Below are 20,937 nucleotides of genomic sequence, written 5' to 3' on the forward strand. Positions count from 1 at the left end.
TGATCTTGACTGCACGATTGACACGGTGGCTGGGCAACTGGCTGCCGCGCAGCGTGTAGCAGCTTCGCGGTTCCCGCATAGAGCAATTCTTTGTTCACAAATTGTTGTTTCGCGTCTAGGTGTCATGTGAAACTGAATGTTTGTAAACGCACCCACACATACAGGAGAAAATCCTAGTCCTGCCTGAAGAAAATCTTTACTAACTTTAAAAAAAGCTAATGCACGCTACACTCCATACGGTTTAACTGTGCAGTTTTAACTGTACAGTTGTAAGTTAAATTAAATAAATAAATTGTAAGGTTTTTAGCCTCTACACGTTGTTACCAAAAGCCTTCGTAGCCTTAAAATACAAAGTATTCAATTATTAACCCATATATTTGTAATATTCTAATTATAAACATTATATTTGTTTTAAAATAATTTAATAATACAATTCAATGCAAAAACAATACAGGAAAAAAATACAAGCTAAACATAAAAACACAATTTGTTCAGATTGAACCGTATCGACACATAAATAGAATTGATTTTTCCGCGTACATCTCAACTTGAGTACAATTGGGAGGTAAATTGATTGTTTGAAATGCTTTAAATGATCTTAAAATACCATAGAGTGACACAGTCATATGGCGTATCCATTATTAAACCTAAATGAGTTTGGAATTCCATAATACAAACAAGGAATTTAACCAAAGGTCCTCGCGTAGCAGACTGCCTGGAGATCGCATTTTAAAAAGGTTCATATTCATCAGAGAACGTCGCTACCCATTCTCTCTTCAGTATACTTTAGACGGTGTACTACACCCACTGGAAGAGCAAGAGTGGTCACAAATGTATATAACTCTGCCACCAATTAATTTATAATGAATACACCGCCCAGTTTATAAAAATAATGTGTAAATGACCTCATATTGACTTGAGGAAAATTAATACAACTGACGGGAACTAACAAATCAGTTAGCATTCTGTGTTGTGAATATGTGGAGTGCTGATTGACGGAAAAAACATGAAATGTAAGTTACATATTAATTAATTTCTATCAAAATTACTGATAAAATAATTAAATTTGGCAATTAGCATTTATTAATTACTGATAAGACTATTTTTTTTTGATATCGTATATATATTTTTTAATAATGTAAATAAAAATCGAGAATTATTTATTAATAATAATTTATTTGAATATGCGTATGGGCAATTTAGCTTTTATAATAAAAGTAATATAAGTAGTGGTACGTCAATAAGGTGCTTTTCAACAAGCTAAATTGTAATTTAGTTATTTAAGTTAGTTCAAAATATTTTTGTACGCCATTTAAATATGAATAGGAAGAACTTAAGCTATTGATGCCAAGTATTAAGTGTGACGTCATATTTTTTACGTCAAATAGCTTGCTTATTTCATGAAAATTAGCTAGTAATACTTTAAAGACTAAATTATAGTATGAATTCCAAATAGAGCAGGAAGGCAATTGTTTTTAGTGTTAACATGTGAAAGTGATATTTTCTAGCTTATTTTTATAGTGCTCATGTCATATAATGACTACTTACACATTATTTACAACTTAAAAATACCTAAAAAAAGGAAAAACTAACTTAAAACTAAAATAAAGTAAAATAAAATGTCATATAATATATGTATAATAAAATATAAGTATTAAACAATTGAATAAAAAGTATTATATCACCCAAACCAGCTCATACCTTGTCTGTATACCAAATATCGAATTCCATTCAGTAGTTTCAGCGTGATTGACGGACATCCAAACACATTTATAATATTAAATAAATGATAACGTGTGAATGACCCTTTTGTTTTTTTTTTCTAGTAATTATTTGCCTGTGCCTGGCAGCATGGCCGAGCGTATTAGCCATGTACTTCACCGGCGAGAAAGAAATCTTCCAGGCACCAAACCTCCTTCGAAATGACTCCTATTTCGGATATAGTATCACTTATGACCAAAAAAATACAAAGTAAGTTTAATTATTTATTTTAAATAGTATTACTTACCGCTTCCATTCACGGGACCACAGGGTCCCGGACCTTTGGAAGGCGTACGAGGAGCCGAAGCCAACTCGTAGAGGCCCGTTGAGCAATTATCTTTGTTATGTTTAATATAATTAATGGATATGAGAGTTAGGATAGCTTATGCCTAAATACGCAAACGCTACTCAATTTTAAGACGCTCTCAAATAGCACGATATTTAAGTACAACTTAAAATTGAGTAGCGTTTGAGTATTTCACAGTTTTTATATTCGGGCGTTAGTTTTAAATTGCTTAACTGATGTTAATAAATCTTGTCACAGTAATATATCAGGAAATTTAAAGCAAACGATAACTTAAATTGTACCTATTATTATTTTAATTGCTTGATGTCATATTTTGTTTCATTTATAAATATGTTTTTAGAATTTACGTTTATTTCTTTTCCTTTTAACTTATAATTTTAATAATTAACGTAGAACTTAATTTAATTTTAGAACATATTTGAATAATTCACGTAGTTAAATTATTATTATAATAATGTGTATTTCGTAGAGGAGACGAGCAACTATTTATATTTAATTATCAATTTAAGGAAAATATATTTCTTGTCAAAATGTAATATATTCTATTGAAAACTGGCTGCGCTCATGTACCAATTACACACCGAAATGAATAACTGATCGACGAACACATTTTGGACATTTTGGCACAACGACATTTTGGATTCGTTGAACGAATCCAAAATGTCTGACGAAAACTTATTGTCCAAAATTGATCTCCATTTAAAATGCTTTTTTTTAACGATTATTTAAAAAACAGAATGACGATGTGGACGAGAACAGGCTGATGATGATGATGATTTGAAAAGTATATTGTAGACTATGACTATTGAAAACTTGACTGCACGGTTGGTGCGGTGGCTGGGCAACTGGCTGCCGCGCAACGGGTAGCGGGTTCGATTCCCGCACGGAGCAACTCTTTGTGTGATTCACAAATTGTTGTTTCGGGTCTGGGTGTCATGTGCACGTGAAATTGTATGTTTGTAACCGCACCCATAACACAGGAAAAAATCCTAGTGTGGGGCAACGCTTTTCAAAGAAACAAAAAAAAACAAAAATAGAAATAAAACATAATTGCGTGTATTGAAAATGTAATTTCCATTTTACAGATTAGTAATAAGTGCGCCGAGGGAAAATAATATCGGTGCTGTATATGACTGTGACATACCGTCTCGATCCTGTTCCAATGTTCCTGTGACAATCGATAGGAACTCTCGTAAGTATTGCTTTTTAATAGACTGAGTGAAACCACGGCCTCACAAGAAAAAACCGTATTCCAGTAGTGCATAGGCTGTAGATGCTACCTCGATGCTTATTGAAATGATTTGCTGTATGGGAAAACCTCTTGTGACTTAATTGAAACCACATATTTGTTATCATCTTGGCTGACAATATACGAAAAATTAGTGAAATGGGCACAGTAAGTAAGCCAAAAAGTGCATTTTTTTCTTTGAGCTAATTTGAACACCTACGGTGCGCGCCAAACATTCCTAGACAACCTACAACATTACAACTCTTCTGTAATCAAGGAACATGGAACTGTTCGTACAAAAATTAATATTTGATTAATTTCATTATTTATTTTGTTTAAAATTTTCAATAATTTAATTTCTAGTTTTAAATATTTAATTATATTATCCATCTGTGGACGAGTACTACTTGTAGTTTCATTTAAATCATATGTGTGATCTCCATACTGTATAATGTGTGTGAGTGGATACAGCGTATATATAATAATGACCTATCCTATTCTTTCAGTACCTGCAGAGTATAACCATGACTTTTGGTTCGGAGCTACGGTTAAATCTGGGCCCAACTTCGTAATGGTAAGTGTCTATCATGACCATTACAAAGAAGAGATGCCATAATCTGATTGTGCACTCTGACACAAAAACGGCCCTGCACTCAGAAAGTGGCATATTAAAATGTAGACAACTACCAAAGTTTTTGTAGTATGGAATAGCATAATGGAAAATAGAGAGGGGCGTGGTTTGTAACGCACTCCTCTTTATATTTGCTTAATGGTTTTATAATTTAAATACTGTCTTGGTCTGATGTATTTAGAGTGTTACCACACCTATCGGCATCAGTCGATATTGATCGATTAGTGTGGTAGCTTTAATTGACCGACGCATACCGGTCGACTTACCAATCGATCGACTGCCGGTCGATGGCAGCGCTCGGCAGATTTATTATATTCCGGCTGGAATCTCGATCGACATCGATCAATCCATTCCACCATCGATCGATGGTATCTATCGGCTATCGATCGACGTCGACTAATCCATTCTACCATCGATCGATGGTATTGATCGACCATCGCTCGATTGGTGTGGTAATACCCGTAGGTTACTGCTATTGCCTAACCAAACCTTTGTCGTGGCTACCAATCCAAACAACTGTCTAAGAAAATGTATTTCTTTCAGATGTGCGCTCCACGTTACACTCAAAATTATATTAGTAAGTCTGATAAGAATGGTAAGTCCAATTATTCGAAATAATTGAATGGCTTCCACTCAACCGAGGATGTATCACCATCTACTGGATCCTCCAGCTTAAACAAATCCATAGTACTTGGGATTACTTTAATCTGTGCTTTAGACAAATGCCTATCGAAATTCTTTGATCACAACATCTCGCGTGAGTAGCTGAGAGTAATTATTTTTTGTATAAAAGTCAGAAAAGTGGTCTTTAAAAACAATTAAATTAGAAATAGTTACCTTTAGTGAATTGACAGTTAAGTTCCCTAAGAAAAGACCTGGGTCCTCCGACCAAGCGAGGTGATCGTGCCTGGCGGGCTTTTACCCAACTGTTGTTCGTTAGGATTTTCTATACATGTTTATCTACACTTTAAGCGATAGGCACTTGTCTAGGCACCTTGTAAGTATTCTTCACTCACTTAAAAGTAAAGATGTGTATTACAGCTACTTCTGATTTAAGCTCCATAGAACATGCCTAAATTTTATCTCTAGATTGTAAAAACTCATTTGGTTATTAGTAGTAATCAGAATTATGAAGTTTTTAATTTATACTCGTATGTCACCGGATAATGAAAAGATATGATAACGAATAATTATAATTTAAAACATTATTTTTGTGGAGTGACAATATAATAAGGGAAATCTAAATGTTATTATAATCTATTATTGCTCAAAATCCTGATTCCATACATTAGTATTTTACATAACCCATCAAACAGTAATAACATCTTTGCTTTTAATTCAAAAATGTGTTATGACGATTTTCAATGTGTTTTAAACGTATGTAACAAATGTTTTAGTTTCTAGCTTAAGATAAATTTGAGCCATTTGACCGAGTTCAATCCTCGGTTTAGGCAAACGCAAATAACGAAATGTCACTAAATATAAGAAAAAAAACACTTCAATTTCAATTCAATGGTTATGCAGATGGTACTCGTAAATCATTGGCACTGCTCAGATACTCACGTCATGGTAGATATCCCACCCATCCGCACGAAGCACTTCGCTTCAAACTTCCTTGTGCGAACTGCTAAGGAGTGGGCTTCTTTGCCGGAGTCTGTGTTTCCTGATGGGTATTACCTGGATGTTTCAAAGCCCGAGTGAATAGGTTGCTTATGGGCAGACGTGCTGTATCGTAGACCGCATCATCACTTATCACAGGCGAGATAGGGGCCGAACGTCGACCCATCAAATATAAAAAATAAAACTCATAGACACTCGCAACATCAGAAGAGTTAGTTACACAAGTGTTGCCGGTAGTCCAATCGAATCATGTAAAAAATCTATGAGTGTTCTATCTTACTACCCTCTAAGTTCAGTACCCTTTGAAGTATAAATAAATTTTGATTTAAGTTTGTTTTCTCCTAATGTCCAATATGCATAATATATTATTTACGAAAGTAAATCGTTATTTTTAGAGAATTTAAACTTTATCCTTAAAAAACAGAGGAACTTAGAAACTGGTAACTATTCCGTTTCTTCTCCTCTAGTAATTATGTTCTGATTTATTTCGTTGCTGGATCCAAGACTTCTGTATCATATCCATAAGATGCGCTGGACTCCACTGTTTTTGTGCCTTCACATTTCTTCATTGTTTCGATATTTTCATGTTTTCATTGTAGAAGTTGCAATACCTTTGAAAAAATTACTTTACCTTTTCTGAAAGAAATAGTGTATTGCTTTCATTAATCTTATTTTATTTTGTAGGATTTAACAAGTACGTGACCTTCGGTAAATGCTTTTCGCATGAAAACGGGAAAATGGTTGAAAGGAGACAAATCGTTGAATCTGAGAGGAACAATGACGCCGAATCTGAAATGGGTAAATACAATATACTTAAGTATTTAAATACAATATACATTAATATTAAATTAGCTTAAAGAGTTGCCAAAATTCTACCACTTACCGCTTAATACTGACTGCACGGTTGGTGCGGTGGCTGAGCAACCGGCTGCCATGCAACGTGTACGGTAGCGGTTTCGATTTCTGCATAGAGCAACTCTTTGTGTGATCCACAAACTGTTGTTTCGAAACTGGGTGTCATGTGTATGTTAACTTGTATTTTTATACATGCACCCACGACACAGGAGAAAATCTGTATGTAGGATATATAGTTAAAAAAAATGCAGCGGGTCGCAGTATGAGATTTGCTTCATTGTGTAAAGTGGTATCTGTATGGGATTTTCTTAAATTCTCAATACCTATTTAGTAGCATGGGGTCTGCAATAGTATCCCATAGCCTGATAAATTGGCTCACTTATTTAATAGGAGTCGTAACATGATTGATGGAAATTGTACATATGTACCTCTATATACACATTTTATGTTATTATATTTAATAGAAACCTGTATTTCAGAGACACGTATGGATTCCTTTGGTTGGAGTATAGATGTCGCTAGCGACGACAGCATACTGGTTGGAGGCCCAGGCATGTTCCATGGTAAGTGACCTCAATATACCGTATATAATATATATCTGTGGGTACTAGACTATACTTAAACAATGGAAATTCTTGTTCATTCTTCTCTATACAAAACTACATTTCTTAATGACCACTTAACCTCATTAGACAGACTGACGGACAATAGGGATGATGACAGCGTATGTATGTAATAAATAATAATATATTTTGAAGCTTCCTATAATAAAATAAAATGTTGAATATAAATAGTAATCTATTTTTATGTAACGTTTATGCTTAATATGTATACAATACATTATAAAACACTATAATTTTGTTTCACAAATTTATTTTTTCAGGTCGTGTCATGATCTACAAGCCGAGAGTAAACATACCAATATTTATTAAATACAACAAAGACATGATGCCTGAATTCGATTTTGGTAATTTATTTTTCATTATTTACATTTTGTATAGAATAGGCCGGCAAACGAGCATGCTGTCCACCTGATGGTAAGCAAACGGCGTCGCGCATGAACACCCGCAACACCAGGGGCCTTTTGGAGGTTAGGAAATTGGGGATTGATTGGGGAGAGGAGAAGTTATGGTGTATCACAACCCAAGCATTACCTCCCGTCTGTTTTATGGGACCCCGTGGTATCACTTCAGTCGAGCTGGCCTATTCATACCGAAACACGGTACTCCCAAACTTAAATTACACATTATAATATATCTTTTACTCATTTTTTATAAACCACTGTCTTTGATAGCCCTAATAAATAGATACATTGCAGGTTACAGCGTAGCCTCCGGCATGTTTCTAGATAAGAAATTATATTACGCAATTGGTTCGCCGTATGGAACTAGTGGACTTGGAGAGGTAAACTAACAAAACACATTTAATAATCCTACTTCTTAATAACAATAACTCTTTAAATGTATGTCAAAAAGTGGAATGTGCTGAAATGTGGTTTCTCACTATGGACCTTATAAATAAGCTCAAGGTCACTCAGTGCGCTATGGAAAGGACTATGCTCGGAGTTTCTTTGCGAGACTGAATAAAAAATGATGAGATCCTGAAAGGTCTCAGGGAGCCGCTGGATGCAGGTCGCTTCCAACCGCCCTAGACAACCGGCACTGCCCAGAGCTGTGGACGGCAGAGAAGTTTAATGTTAAGCATGCTATCTCGGCTTAATGTCACATTAGTTCCAATGAATAATTTTAACTCACAAGCTGAAGACATAGGAATCTGCAGCTTTTACGAGCTAGATATAGTTAATAGCTTCACTAGAGGACTGACCTTTTTTGTTTGACAATTAAAAGAGCCTTATATTGGCGTAATGTTGCAATAAATGATTACCTTTTGATTTGACTTTGACAACAAAAATATCCTTTCATTACCCCGTTTCTCGTCATTACAGGTCTTGTTTTATCAGAAAGTTAAATTGATACGAAAACTAATCAAAGGGGAAGACACTGACGTCGTTGGTTCAATGTTCGGTGCCGTGCTGTGTGCTGCTAAAATGTCCAACAAATTCACCGACTTGATAGTGGGTGCGCCCACATACGCCAAGGCAGACACGTATAACTTGGGAGCAGTGTACGTTTACCTTAACCCCAAGAGCAATGTAAGTAAATAATGATAAAAATACTTTTCTCTCGACATTTTACTGGATTTTTTTACATTCATACATACATATCGCCACGCCTTTAACCCCCGAAGGGGTAGGCAGAGGTGCTCATTATGGCATGTAATGCCACTGTACAATGTACACCCACTTTTCACAATTTATGTTAAGTCCCATGTAATAGGTGGTGAGCCTATTGCCATATACCGGGCACATTTCTGTGCTACCACTGAGAAATTTTCGAAAAACCGAAAAAAGCCCTGTAATACTTCGCCCGACCCGGGAATCGAACCCGAGACCCCTTGCCCGGCAGTCGCACTTGCAACCACTCGGTCAACGAGGCAGTCTTCGGCAACGTATTCTGAACAGATATATTACAGTGCATATTACAAATATAAATGTTTTAATTTTACAGAAATTGTCTCCGATATTCAAAAGAAGGATTGTCGGGGAGTCTGCCGGGGCACAGTTTGGAAGTGCTATAGCAAACGTGGGAGACCTGAATGGTGACCACAAAGATGGTTAGTTTTAATTCACACACAACGTCACGCCTTTTTATCCCCGAAGGGGTAGGCAGAGGTGCACATGCACATTACGGCACGTAATGCCGCTATACAATGTACACCCACTTTTCACCATTTTGTGTTATAAGTCCCATGTAATAGGGGATGAGGGTAAAATTGAAGCAGTCGGGACCCATTCTAAAGATGGAGACTTAGTGAGGGCACATACGGCTTGCTTTCTAGAACGAGTCCCGACTGCTTTAATTTTACGATGACTTTCTTGTTTTAGGGTTTTTTCATTTTCATATTATAAAGAAACGCAGTCAGATTTTTAGTTTTTTAAATTACCTTATTTTATTTTATTTTCTTTTAGTTTTATTATTTTAAAATTTTGATAATTATAGGTATCTAGTGTCACTCTCAAAGTAAATACGAATCAAACAACCCCTATCAAGCGGAAATCCATCGAGTTGTTTAGGCTAGAGAGTGAGCAATATTCGAATTTGGCGCCAAAAATCCACCATATTTTTATTTTTTTATTATTTTGATATATCCAGTGTCACTCTCACAGTAAATACGAATCTAACGACACCTCTCAAGCTGAAATCCATCAAGTCGTTCAGGTTAGAGATTAAGCAATATTCGATTTGGCGCCAAAAATCCGCCATTTTGTTTTTTTTAACTACATATATTGATTTACACACAAATTTTAGTTTAGACAGGTGCAGCAATTTTTTTTCGAAAAATTGAGACTTGTGGACTTAGTGGTTTTTTTTTAATACAATACTAATAACTTACGTATTTTACAGAAATAGCAATCAGTGCACCGTTTGAAAACGACGGTAGTGGTGTAGTCTATCTGTACAGTGGACGTGATCTTATCAGTGATAAGCCCGAGATGACTCTGAAATGGATGCAAAAAATTGAACCTGAACCAAGTTACGCCAAATCCTTCGGTCTGAGTCTCACACCACTGCTGGATTATGACAGAAATGGATGCAATGGTAATATTTTTTAAACACTGATAAAATAGCTCTTATAGCTCAAAAATTAAGGATTAGCAGGTATGAGTTCAAAACTTGGCTTTTCTAAGACTAAGGGTCATCGCAAACATAAACAGTGCGGCACAGCTGTGGCACGGCGTTTTTTGCTTTGAAAATTATACCTAAATGCTTTAAGCGCACTGTCAGCGCGTGGACCGCGCGCTTACAACCTTTTTGTAATGACGTTATGAAATATATGATACGACATAAGATTTAATGTAAATGACAAATTTATTGTTGGGTTGGAGAAGTCATTAGCATTTTATTGATTTTAAAGAACCCTCTATATCTTTACAAATCTCATTTAATTTACAACAGAAATCTCAAAATTTAGATGTAATTAAATTGCCTGTTATACGCCATACGTTACCAATTAAGAAAATACTTGTATCAGAAAATATTTATCAAGAAGTGAAAAAGAAAAAAGTGCTAGTGGCTACGTTTCTTAACCCCCAAAAAATAATACATATACTATATATTCATTGCTTGTTGTAATAATATTGTTTTCTTTTCCTAGAACTGGCTATTGGTTCGCCCTACAATGATACAGTGGTTCTCTTGAGGTGTCTGGCTGCTATAACTGTACAGACGTCCGCTAAGTTCCCCAATCTAAAGGTAACTTATAAAATCGATTGATTTAAGATAGAATAATGTGATAGAATATACCTACATATTTGGTACCTGGGTGATTCTTCAAAAAAGTCACAAAAAGTTAACGGCGTCATTATCCTCACCCAAAAGTTAACAATTCTGGCGATTGAAACACAAAATTTGGTTTCAATAAATTAAGCTGTGACACTGCTCTCAACCAATCAAATATAAATAAGGATGACAATAAGCTACCATGATGCTTAATAACGCGGGAGAATAATGATTTGTTAAATAAAAGTTAAAGTTTTTTGAAGAATCACCCACCTGTGTCATTAGAGCCAGTTAAGAGATTGCACATTGCATTCTCTGATCATTTGGGGTCTGTAATTGGGCCTCTGATAACCTCACTCACACAACGAAACACAACGCAAGCGTTATTTCACGCCCATTTCTGAAGCCGTGGTATCACTGCGGTTGAGCTGGTCCATCCGACGCATGGCTCTCCCACACTTTATGTGATTTAAGTTTCTACTGTTCTTATAGACAAGCGCTAAATGGCATTTGGCTAGAGGCTACAGGATCTTAATGATGATGATGATTATGATGAGTACAGTGACTAATAATGCTTTGACACTGCTACTAAATAGTTTTCTTTATTAATAGTTTCTTCTTTCTTCTCTCTTTCACTGTCTAGGATCGAGCTACCTCTCTTCAAATCAACTATAATCTTACAGTTTGTTTAACCGTAACGTATCCAACTTTACCAGAGGAGATCACAGCCCGTAAGTACTTTTAATCTTACTACGAGTATAAATGTTAAAGTTTGTGTATATCGATGCCTTCGAGTCAAAAGGGGGCGAGCGACATTATTGCGATATTATTATGCGAGTTATAAATATCATTCGATGAAAAAAATTACCAGATTCCGATTATGTGTATAACTTGAATTCGCAAAAGAAATGTTACTTACCACTTGTAGCCGGAAGGCCTCGATAAATTTGTTTCTCAATCACGTCAAAACGTTTCTTTACCTTTGTATACGTCATTGATTGCTTCTATTCGCAAGTGATCGCAAGCGCAACTGCCTGCCAAAGGGAATCGGTACCCAGACCAATCAAAGTGCTATTGGTTTTTTTTTAATTCAATATATAAGTATTATGTACGCTGTCTGAAATTTAAAAACCTAACCAACGGAAAATGTTAAGAATAATTTTATTGTAGTTCTGCACTCATATTCTTTTTCTTTAATTTTTCTCAAAACTTTCGACAGGTTTGTCAACCACAGTGATGATGATCCATTCTTCCGCGAGATTAGCCGCAACCAACGACCCAGACGGTTTCAGATTCGAAACAGACCTGAAGGAAAAACGTGGAGAATACTGTAATGATATTCCATTCATTCTACCTATTGTGAGTACATTACCTACTATTACATTTTTAATAATCATAACTAATTCTATATATATGAATTTGGCGATTCAAAAATATACCTAATCTAGCTGCGATCTCATGCTGGAACATGGCATACCATCCCAGTAAATGGGACCAAAGTAACTAATTACATATAATCTCCTGGACATAAAGACCGCACGCTAAATAATTCCATCGCGTGAACAAAAAACAGCAGCCTGTGGACTACATTATACCCCCGGACTTTGCGGGCCTGCGGACGGCGAGCAAGGGTAGCTCACCGCCCGAACAGAACGCCATCAGACCACCACAGATGGGGCCCAGTAGGGATGATACCTGATCCGGAGCTGCGGACTACCTAGCGGGTTTACCGGGGCTCCGGCTCGAAAAGTCGGAGAAGGAACGACTTGGTTTTTAGTCAGTCCGACACTCCCTCTCGCCTCGCCCAAGGCGGAAGAAGTCATTGGATGATTTTCCCCCCTCAAAAAAAAAAACCCCGGTCTTCAATCTTCAATGCTCCGGTGTTTCAGTGGTTGTATCTACTGTGGAACCTGGCTTACAGGAGTTGCGGCAGTATGGGAGGTTGTGGCGGGCTTGTCCCATACATAAGGGACTATATTATACCCAGTATTGATACCATTTACGTAATCGGGATTTTAAAAACTATCAAAATAATGTGTATACATTTAGTACTCACTTTTGTTTACTGCTTCGAGAATCAAGTTGTGCTGTTAAGTTATTACGTACGTGATTTTGTGTTATAATGTCTTTCAATATTTTAGGACGGGAAATATGACACAGAGATAAACTACGCAGTTAAGACAAAGTTGATAGAAGATCCCATGCAACTGAAGAAGTTTGATAGAACTCGTGTGATCCTCAGTGACCGAAGCGTCTTGCAAGTGATACAGGCCGCGTGGGCAGCCGAATGCGCGGGCAAGATTTGTGTGCCCAATTTCATTATGACACCTTCTTTGAGTTTTGAGTAAGTAGCTATGTAAATGCATTACTAAACTGCTATATACAAATATGTATATTTATTTTCTTCTCCCCTAATAATATCTTCTGATTTATTTCGTTACGGGATCCAAGGCCCTGTAACGCGCCGGACTTCATTGTTCCGGTGTTTTCATGGTTGTATCTACTGTAGATCCTGGCTTACAGGAGTTGCAGCGGTATGTGAGGTTGTGGCGGGCTTGTCCCATTAAAAAAAACTCTGTTATAGGTACAGGATGTCTTAGTATGTTCAGGCCCATGAACAAGAAATGTATACATATAAGTGGAAATTAGACAATACATATAATTATTTCAAATTAATGCTGGCAACTGGCTGTAGCGGGTTCGATTCCTACACAAAGCAAGTTTGTACGATCCACAAATTATTGTTTCATGTCATGTGTATATGAAATTATATGTTTGTAAACGTACTCACGACAAAGGAGAAAACAACAGGGTGGGGCAGTGTTTAGTAAAAAAATAAACTAAAATTAGTATTATTAGTTTCTTTGTGGTAGATACTGAAGTTCCACAAATATTCTTCAATCTGTATTAAACAAAAAATATGTCTCCATATAAAAAACCTCACATTATGAAAAATCTTAAAAGCATTGACATTAATTTTATAACAAACACGCATGACATGGCGCTTAACATTTTCAGTATCAAAGACAATAAATACATAATCGATTCAACTAAGACGGAGCATATATCTGTATCTATGGTTAACAACGGGGAGGTCGCATATGATACTTGTTTGCGTGTGGAGATCTCCGGGACCAGGGTGCTGAGGTACCCACCGGCCTGTCAGACCAATGGTACCAGTCTGCTCTGTATGCCTATAACGCCTATCAGACATGGCAATAAATGGGTACGTATAAACTATAAACAATGGAGAATGTTAATATTACGTAAATTAAAAAAAATACCTACACATTCTTATATTTAAATAGCTTTAAAACATTATTAAGTGATAACCTACTACTTAGTTATAAGTATTAAAAAATAAAATATATGAGACGTTGTACTATGACGTCACAGTACAACGTTAATTTTGTATGAGAAATGCAAGTCATCAAAACTTTAGATGCATATAATTTGGTCAGTTTTGATTGTACGACAAGACTAAGTATACAGATCAATTCGTTACATCGAGGGCTTCATAGTTACACACATGTCTAAAAACGTTAACATTCTCCATTGCATTTTTTTATTATGATGCTAGAGTTTCTATTAATTCTGGTCCCACCTTCCAAGAGCTATGTGTGTTACATCATTACATAAGTAATTTTAAGCTGCATAAAAGTCATAATGGCGCCAAGTTCCAAATCTTAGTTCGTTCAGAGTTAATCTTTATTAAACATGGTAGTTTTATCAGTAGCCAAGTAATGCAATTTTTACGTCATAATTTCATTTGAGCTTTTTTCGTCGTCATTGTCGTCATCCCCCTTTTATTATAAACCTGTGATTTCTGTGTAAAATTATTTCTTATGTGTATAAATAATCACTAGAATCTGATAACTGAACATCAAATTGTTTAAAAAACTGCGCAACTTCTCGTAAAAAGGTCATTATATCAGAGAAAATAATTGTATGCCCAAATTTACGTACTGTTAAGTTTTTTTTGTATATTTTGTGATACTGTAATACTGATTTACTTCTCTATCTCCAGGACACAGGTTCAATAGACCTGGATATGAAACAACTCAATAACTTGGACAAAAACGTGACAGTTAACATAACGCGGTACGATTACTGCAAAAATGCCAAACCTACTGAAATTCGCCCGTACACTATTGACTTGAAGCCGGATCCGAGTGGAATTGCCGCTAGTGGGTTAGTATCATTTTTATATTACTAAACAAGCTTTTGTCTGCAACCTCGTCCGCGTAGAATAAGGACTTCTGGCAGAATTTGTGTTTTTTAATTAGTCTTTTTCCAAAATAAAAAAGCTTTTTTAGGATTTTATATGGCAGAATTAGGTTTATTTTATTAGTCTTTTTCTAAAATAAGAAGGCTTTTTTATGGACACTTAAAACACCAGAGGCGGTTAGGCCTTTTGGGGGTTAGGAATTGAAGGGTTGTTGGGGAATCGGGGATTGGGAAAATTGGGAAGGGGGAATTGGGCCTCCGCTAACCTTACTCACACAACGCAAGCGTTGTTTCACGTCGGTTTTTGTTGTGGCCGTGGTATAACTCCGGTCGAGCCGGCCCATTCGTGCCGAAGCATGGCTCTCCCACACATAAAAAAAGTAGCAAATGTCGTCAGAATCGATGGATTCTAAGGTATGATTACGATGAATTTAATTTCTTTCCATTTTTGTAATAAAGCAGTACTTGAAGGGTTTTTACGCGTAGTGTCGATTCGCATAGTTTAGGTCGCAGGTTTTACCGATTAAAACTATACTGTGTAAAACTAACCTTTCCCAGCTCGGGAATATAATCGTTCTACCGAATTTCATTCCAATAGGTACGTTGTTTAGATGAGAGCCTGCGATTTTAATGCATAGTCCCCGATCTCATGGGATTTCTTAGGAGTCAGTCAGTCACTGGGTAACCGAAAGCGCGTATAGAAGATATACATATACATATTATATAATATACAGGATACGTGATAACTTGTAACTCGGTGTATTCTTCGTGGGATTTGATAATACATAAATATTGGGATTGGGATTTGGGTTTAATTACCTAAATAAGTACAAAATTTTACTTTTATTCAATAGAGGAATAAAGTCTTTGGTTACAATAATTAGTCCTTGGTAACAATTATTTATTGGCTATTGCAGAGAAAATGACATTGGTGCTATCGTTGACGTGACCAGAGAAGAAGTAACAGAAAAGGGGAAGAAGATGACTCATGTGTACACTGTGAGTCCTTTCAGCTATAATATAAAAAATAATCACTAAGAGTGCTTTTCCACCAGAAATATGCTATGTAGTAATGTAGCTATGCTACGAAAATGTAAAGGCTAAGCTGTGAAACTATGCAGTTGTGCGAGGAAGATGCGCCAACCATAGCATACATCCATTGCACGCATCTTTCCATATAAAAGAACATAACTCCATAAGTCCAATTTCCACCAGTGCTAAGCTCTGTATAAGTGTGTACCAATGAATATGATTGGTGTAAGCCAAACACAACCACATCAACGTAGCATAGCACATTTCTGGTGGAAAAGCACCCTAAATATGTAACTAAGCGCAAATATGGAGAACAGCTGAACCATTTTTTTGTGTTTGTTGTTGAAAGAAGGTTATTATGTAAGAAAGAAATAACAAAGTTGCGTAGAACAATTTCCAACGCGAAATAAAGTTCGCGGAGTCGGCTAGTTTATTATATAAAAAGTATTTAAATGATTAAACAAAAACTGGTGAAAAAAGGCTCTTACATTACATAGTAGATGTGCACCTATTATTGATGAGGGTGATTATCGAAAAACCCCACCTGCCCTGGGTGAAGTGAGAGGGAGTATCAGAGTCCTACTAAATAAAAAACACCCTGTTCCAACTAATTTCGGGTCGTGGTACGTCTTTTCGCTTGGACTTTAACCACAGATAGAAGACTGGTGTCAATGTCTGCCCACTCCTTCGGGGATAAAGTATGTATGTTATAATAATCTTTTTTTACAGTTGACGAACTCTGGACCAACTCATTGGGCGAAGCTTCAAGTAAAAGTAAAGTTGGAGAACAATGAATTCGTGGATGATGTTTCTGTAAGTTTCTTTTCAAAACATTGTTTGCTAACAAACTCAATTCAATAGTTAACACTGATTTTTTGACGATAAATTTCATAACATAATGTACGTATCAACAAGGTGTGGAGCACACAACTACAACTAATTGCTTTCTCCGGGAAGCGAACCCATGACGCGTTGCCGGATGCCCAGCCATTACACTATCTATGTACTATTTAAAATTAATTCATTATAAAGTATTATTTAAGTCTTTTACCAAAAACAAACGTTAATAATCCATTTAATTCCTAATTAATAATAAAATAGTTATATAGTCATAATTTTATTTTACTTTTATCAAAACAGAACTTAATAATCCGTTTAATTTCCAAGTAAAACAGTTCTGTAGTTATAACTTTATTTTAATTATAATATTTTTCTTCTTAGGTACATGTATCAGACACGTACAACACTATGAATTGTGACGTTGATCCAAGTGATAATTTGTTGTATATCTGTGTCCTTGAAAGTCTGAGAGTACAAAAGGATGTCGCCAAAATTCTAATCCCTATGTTTATAAAGCCTAATAAAGAACTGGGTAAGTAACTTTTATATTATAATATACTTTAGTGAATGACCAAATTTCTTTTATGGTACAGACCGGTAAATGACCAGACGGACCACCTGATGGTAAGCAGTCGGCGTTACTCCTGCACATCTGAAATACCAGAGGCTTTTGGAGTGCATTTTCGGCTTTTTGGGGATTAGGAACTTGAGTATTGTAGGGAATTCGAGGATTGGGGTGATTGGAAAGGGAGGGAATTTCAGCAACCTCACTCTGACGCTGAAACAAAACGCAAGCGTTGTTCCTAACGAATTTCTAATCGGGGATCCGGAGACTCTCACTTACCAGACGAAACATAGCATTTATAAGGAAGCTCATTATTAACTGGATATTGTTTTCAGAGGAAATTCTTGAAGAAAAGAACGTGACCATCTCCACTTCGATCTCATTTGAACCTGTTCCTGGCGACGTTAGAGATAATACCAGGTAATTAAATATTAAGTCATTGTTATAGCTGTTTTATAAATAACTACCTTTTTGAGGGGAGAATATCATCTAATGACGTCTCCCGCCTTGGGTGACTGAGTAATAACCACCACGTTTCTGCTCCTGCTTTTTGAGCCCGTTTAGTCCGCGGCTCAGGGTCGGACATCAGCCATACTGAGCCCCCGTCTGTGGTGGTCTGAGGGTTCTTTGAGGTACGTGCGAAACACGACGCGCCTACCCTTGCTCGCCGTCCGCAGACCCGCACTTACGGTGGCCGAAGATCAGCACGCGATCCCCGATGCCCTCAGCTGTCACCCAGGATTTTTCTCTAACTCTCTCACGCGCCTATGGCGACAGTTGAGTGGTGTCACAAGTATGACTGTTAAGCAAGGGCTTGCAGTATTGGTTTATATTGAGTCTTTTCTATTAAACAATTGCAAAAATAATTAAGACTGGCATATTTATGGCAATAGGCTCGCCCCCCAATTGTATTTATGACCAAAAAGGATTTCATGTACCTATTTTTAAGGGGGGAAAATCATTCAATGACTTGGGTGAGGCGGGAGGGAGTGTCAAATTCTTACTGACTAAAAACCACCCCGTTCCTTCTCCTGCTTTGAGCCGGTGTTACGTTGTCCGCAGCTCCGGAATATTTCATGTACCTACCAACATTCATTAACCAAAATTGTTCCTTCTTTCAGAATTTCCACATTATTGACCCTGAAAGATGCGAAAGTACCACTGGCTATCATCATCTCCGCAGTCGTAGTGGGTCTGCTCTTCGTTATCATCATTGCATTCATTCTATACAGGGTATGTAGAAAATCTTTATATTGTAACTTTCGTGAGACATACTAAATTAATTATTATATGTTATTGGCTTACTGACGTAACTGTTAAAATATATAATTATACGTTATAATTAGACTGCCCCGTTAAACGATCGGTCGCAAGTGTGACTGCCGGACAAAAGATTTCGGGTTCGCTTCCCGGGTCGGGCAAAGTATTACAAAAATAAAATTTCTCGGTCTCAGTAGCACGGAGTCTGGAATTGTGTCCAGTATATGGCAATAGGTTTACGCCCTGTAACATGGAACTTATAACACAAATGGTGAAAAGTGGGTGTACATTGTATGGCAGCATCGTGAATAAAAGGCGTGACGTTATATGTATATAATTATACATCATAAAATGGAGTGGCTTTATTTATCATTTTATGTTTTGTTCCCAAGGTCGGCTTCTTGCAGCGTAAGAAGAAACAAGAATTAGAAAAATTAAGAAGAAGCGTTAAACGACAAACTATTGTAAGTATCTATAGTAATATCTATTACATGCAAGGTTAAGTGTTTTTTTCTTTTAAACAAAGCTGTTTATAAAATACTCTTGTTTAGAAGGGTTCAACTAACATCCTCTATATACGTTTTTAAACTGACATGGTCACTAACACTAGAATTGGAACTTAAAACAGGATATTTACCATGTTTTTCAATTGTAATGAGTTTCCGATATTTCGGCACTGTTGCAAGCGCCATGATCACGGATAAACTGTTTTTAAGTTCCAATTCTAACATCGTCTACTTTCATATTTCTCTATACCTATCGTCAATTACCTACTTGAGGTTCATAGAATATTTCTATACATAGGTTACTCATTATTTTATATAATTTCGATTCTGGGATGGATTCATGATAGCACAAGTTTAAACCTTAGTTGGTTTTGATTGCTATTAAATATGCATTAACCTGTATTAATTGTAAAAAGCTTAAATAAAAATAAAACTATTTAATTTCTTTTATATTTCTTCGAAACAGTTGAGGAGGTCTACAATGCCCAATCAGAACAGTCCTCAATCATCTCAACAGCGAAGGCCAGTATTGGAAGAATTAAAGGATACTGATGAAGATATACTCGTGTCTAAAAAATAATAATAATATACCATAAGTTAATAAATTGTACTAGCACAAATTCTTTTCTTCCCTTTCTCGTGGGATTTTGGAGATATCTTTGGATGAAATAAATTCTATATATTATAAAAAGCAATTGCTATTCGTTAGTCTCGCTAAAACTCGAGAACGGCTAATAAACCGATTTGGCTAATTTTAGGTATAAAAGGTGAGAAAATAATGTTTGAGGCGGTACGAAGTTTGCCGGATCAGCTAGTACTTTTTAAAACAATGTTATCAATATTACGTTAGTAGATTTAATACTTTTTTGGTGCCCAATAGGGCCCATTGTTTGAACATATTTTTGTATTAAAATTGTAGACCACACTGTACATTATACATTAAAGTGATTTGAAAAATTATATGTCCGTCTCCTGGTTCTAAGCTATCTTCTTATCAATTTTCATCCAAATCGATTAAGCTGTTCCGATTAAATAGTGTAATTAACACGATTTTATTTTATATAAGGAGCTTTAAAAGTATCTGCCACGACTTTTATGGAAGGCAGTAATAATGTGTTTGAAGATTACAATAGTATATAAATATAAATTGTTGATTATGAGTATTTTAGTTTGTTATGATAGAGTTATCTCTTTTAACTGTCTCTGAAAACAATTGCTATCTATTGTTTTTGTTGATGACGCGACGCACCGTGCGTATTTGTGAACTACCTTATGCAGAGCAGAGTTAATGTTTATTTAACTTATTTATGTTCTCAATTTGAATTAGAAGGTCCGGTGTCCGAATTTTCTTTACTATTATAATCTTCAAATACAATACCTCCCATTAAAGCCATGGCTAATAATTTTAGAACGCCTTATTTATATAGATTAGATTATAATAATATTATATTTGTGCCTAGTCTGTAAATGTTACATAACTAATAACTATTAAAAGATTTAAATGATGTCTTTTTGTTTTTCACTTAATTTCTTATATTTTTTCTTTTTTACAGTGTCTTCTATTAACGAATGATAGCATTTAACCATGTACTATATCTATACATATAATAAAATTATAACAACTCCATGTCTGTACATTACAGATATTTAAGAAAAAATAAGATGGGGGATCTTTATTCAACCAATAGAAGCGAAAAACATGATTTAAAAAATTTTTGTCTGTCTGTCTGTCTGTTTGTTGTTCGCTTTTCACGCAAAAACTACT

General features: G+C 35.9%; 1 protein-coding gene across 2 annotated transcripts; it reads left to right on the forward strand.

Annotated features, from left to right (window-relative positions):
• Window positions 1–802: 802 nt before the first annotated feature.
• Window positions 803–20,681, forward strand: LOC118266846 (integrin alpha-PS4). Of its 2 annotated transcripts, none has more exons than XM_050703289.1 (25): window positions 803–1,013; window positions 1,827–1,971; window positions 3,154–3,260; window positions 3,803–3,870; window positions 4,471–4,522; window positions 6,232–6,345; window positions 6,882–6,965; window positions 7,286–7,369; window positions 7,721–7,806; window positions 8,348–8,554; window positions 8,970–9,075; window positions 9,867–10,061; window positions 10,618–10,715; window positions 11,386–11,473; window positions 11,962–12,101; window positions 12,884–13,086; window positions 13,761–13,968; window positions 14,770–14,933; window positions 15,887–15,968; window positions 16,731–16,814; window positions 17,223–17,373; window positions 17,742–17,826; window positions 18,528–18,639; window positions 19,059–19,130; window positions 19,639–20,681. In XM_050703289.1, exons 1-25 carry the CDS (start codon window positions 1,007–1,009, stop codon window positions 19,750–19,752), a joined length of 2,856 nt encoding a protein of 951 aa, XP_050559246.1. In that variant the 5' UTR covers window positions 803–1,006; the 3' UTR covers window positions 19,753–20,681. The 2 variants fall into 2 exon arrangements, with proteins under 2 accessions (XP_050559246.1, XP_050559247.1); XM_050703290.1 differs by having other exon boundaries at window positions 805–1,013; window positions 4,471–4,504.
• The last annotated feature ends 256 nt before the right edge of the window (window positions 20,682–20,937 follow it).

This window comes from Spodoptera frugiperda, chromosome 23 (assembly GCF_023101765.2).
Source record: "Spodoptera frugiperda isolate SF20-4 chromosome 23, AGI-APGP_CSIRO_Sfru_2.0, whole genome shotgun sequence".
Taxonomy (NCBI): Eukaryota; Metazoa; Arthropoda; class Insecta; order Lepidoptera; family Noctuidae; genus Spodoptera; species Spodoptera frugiperda.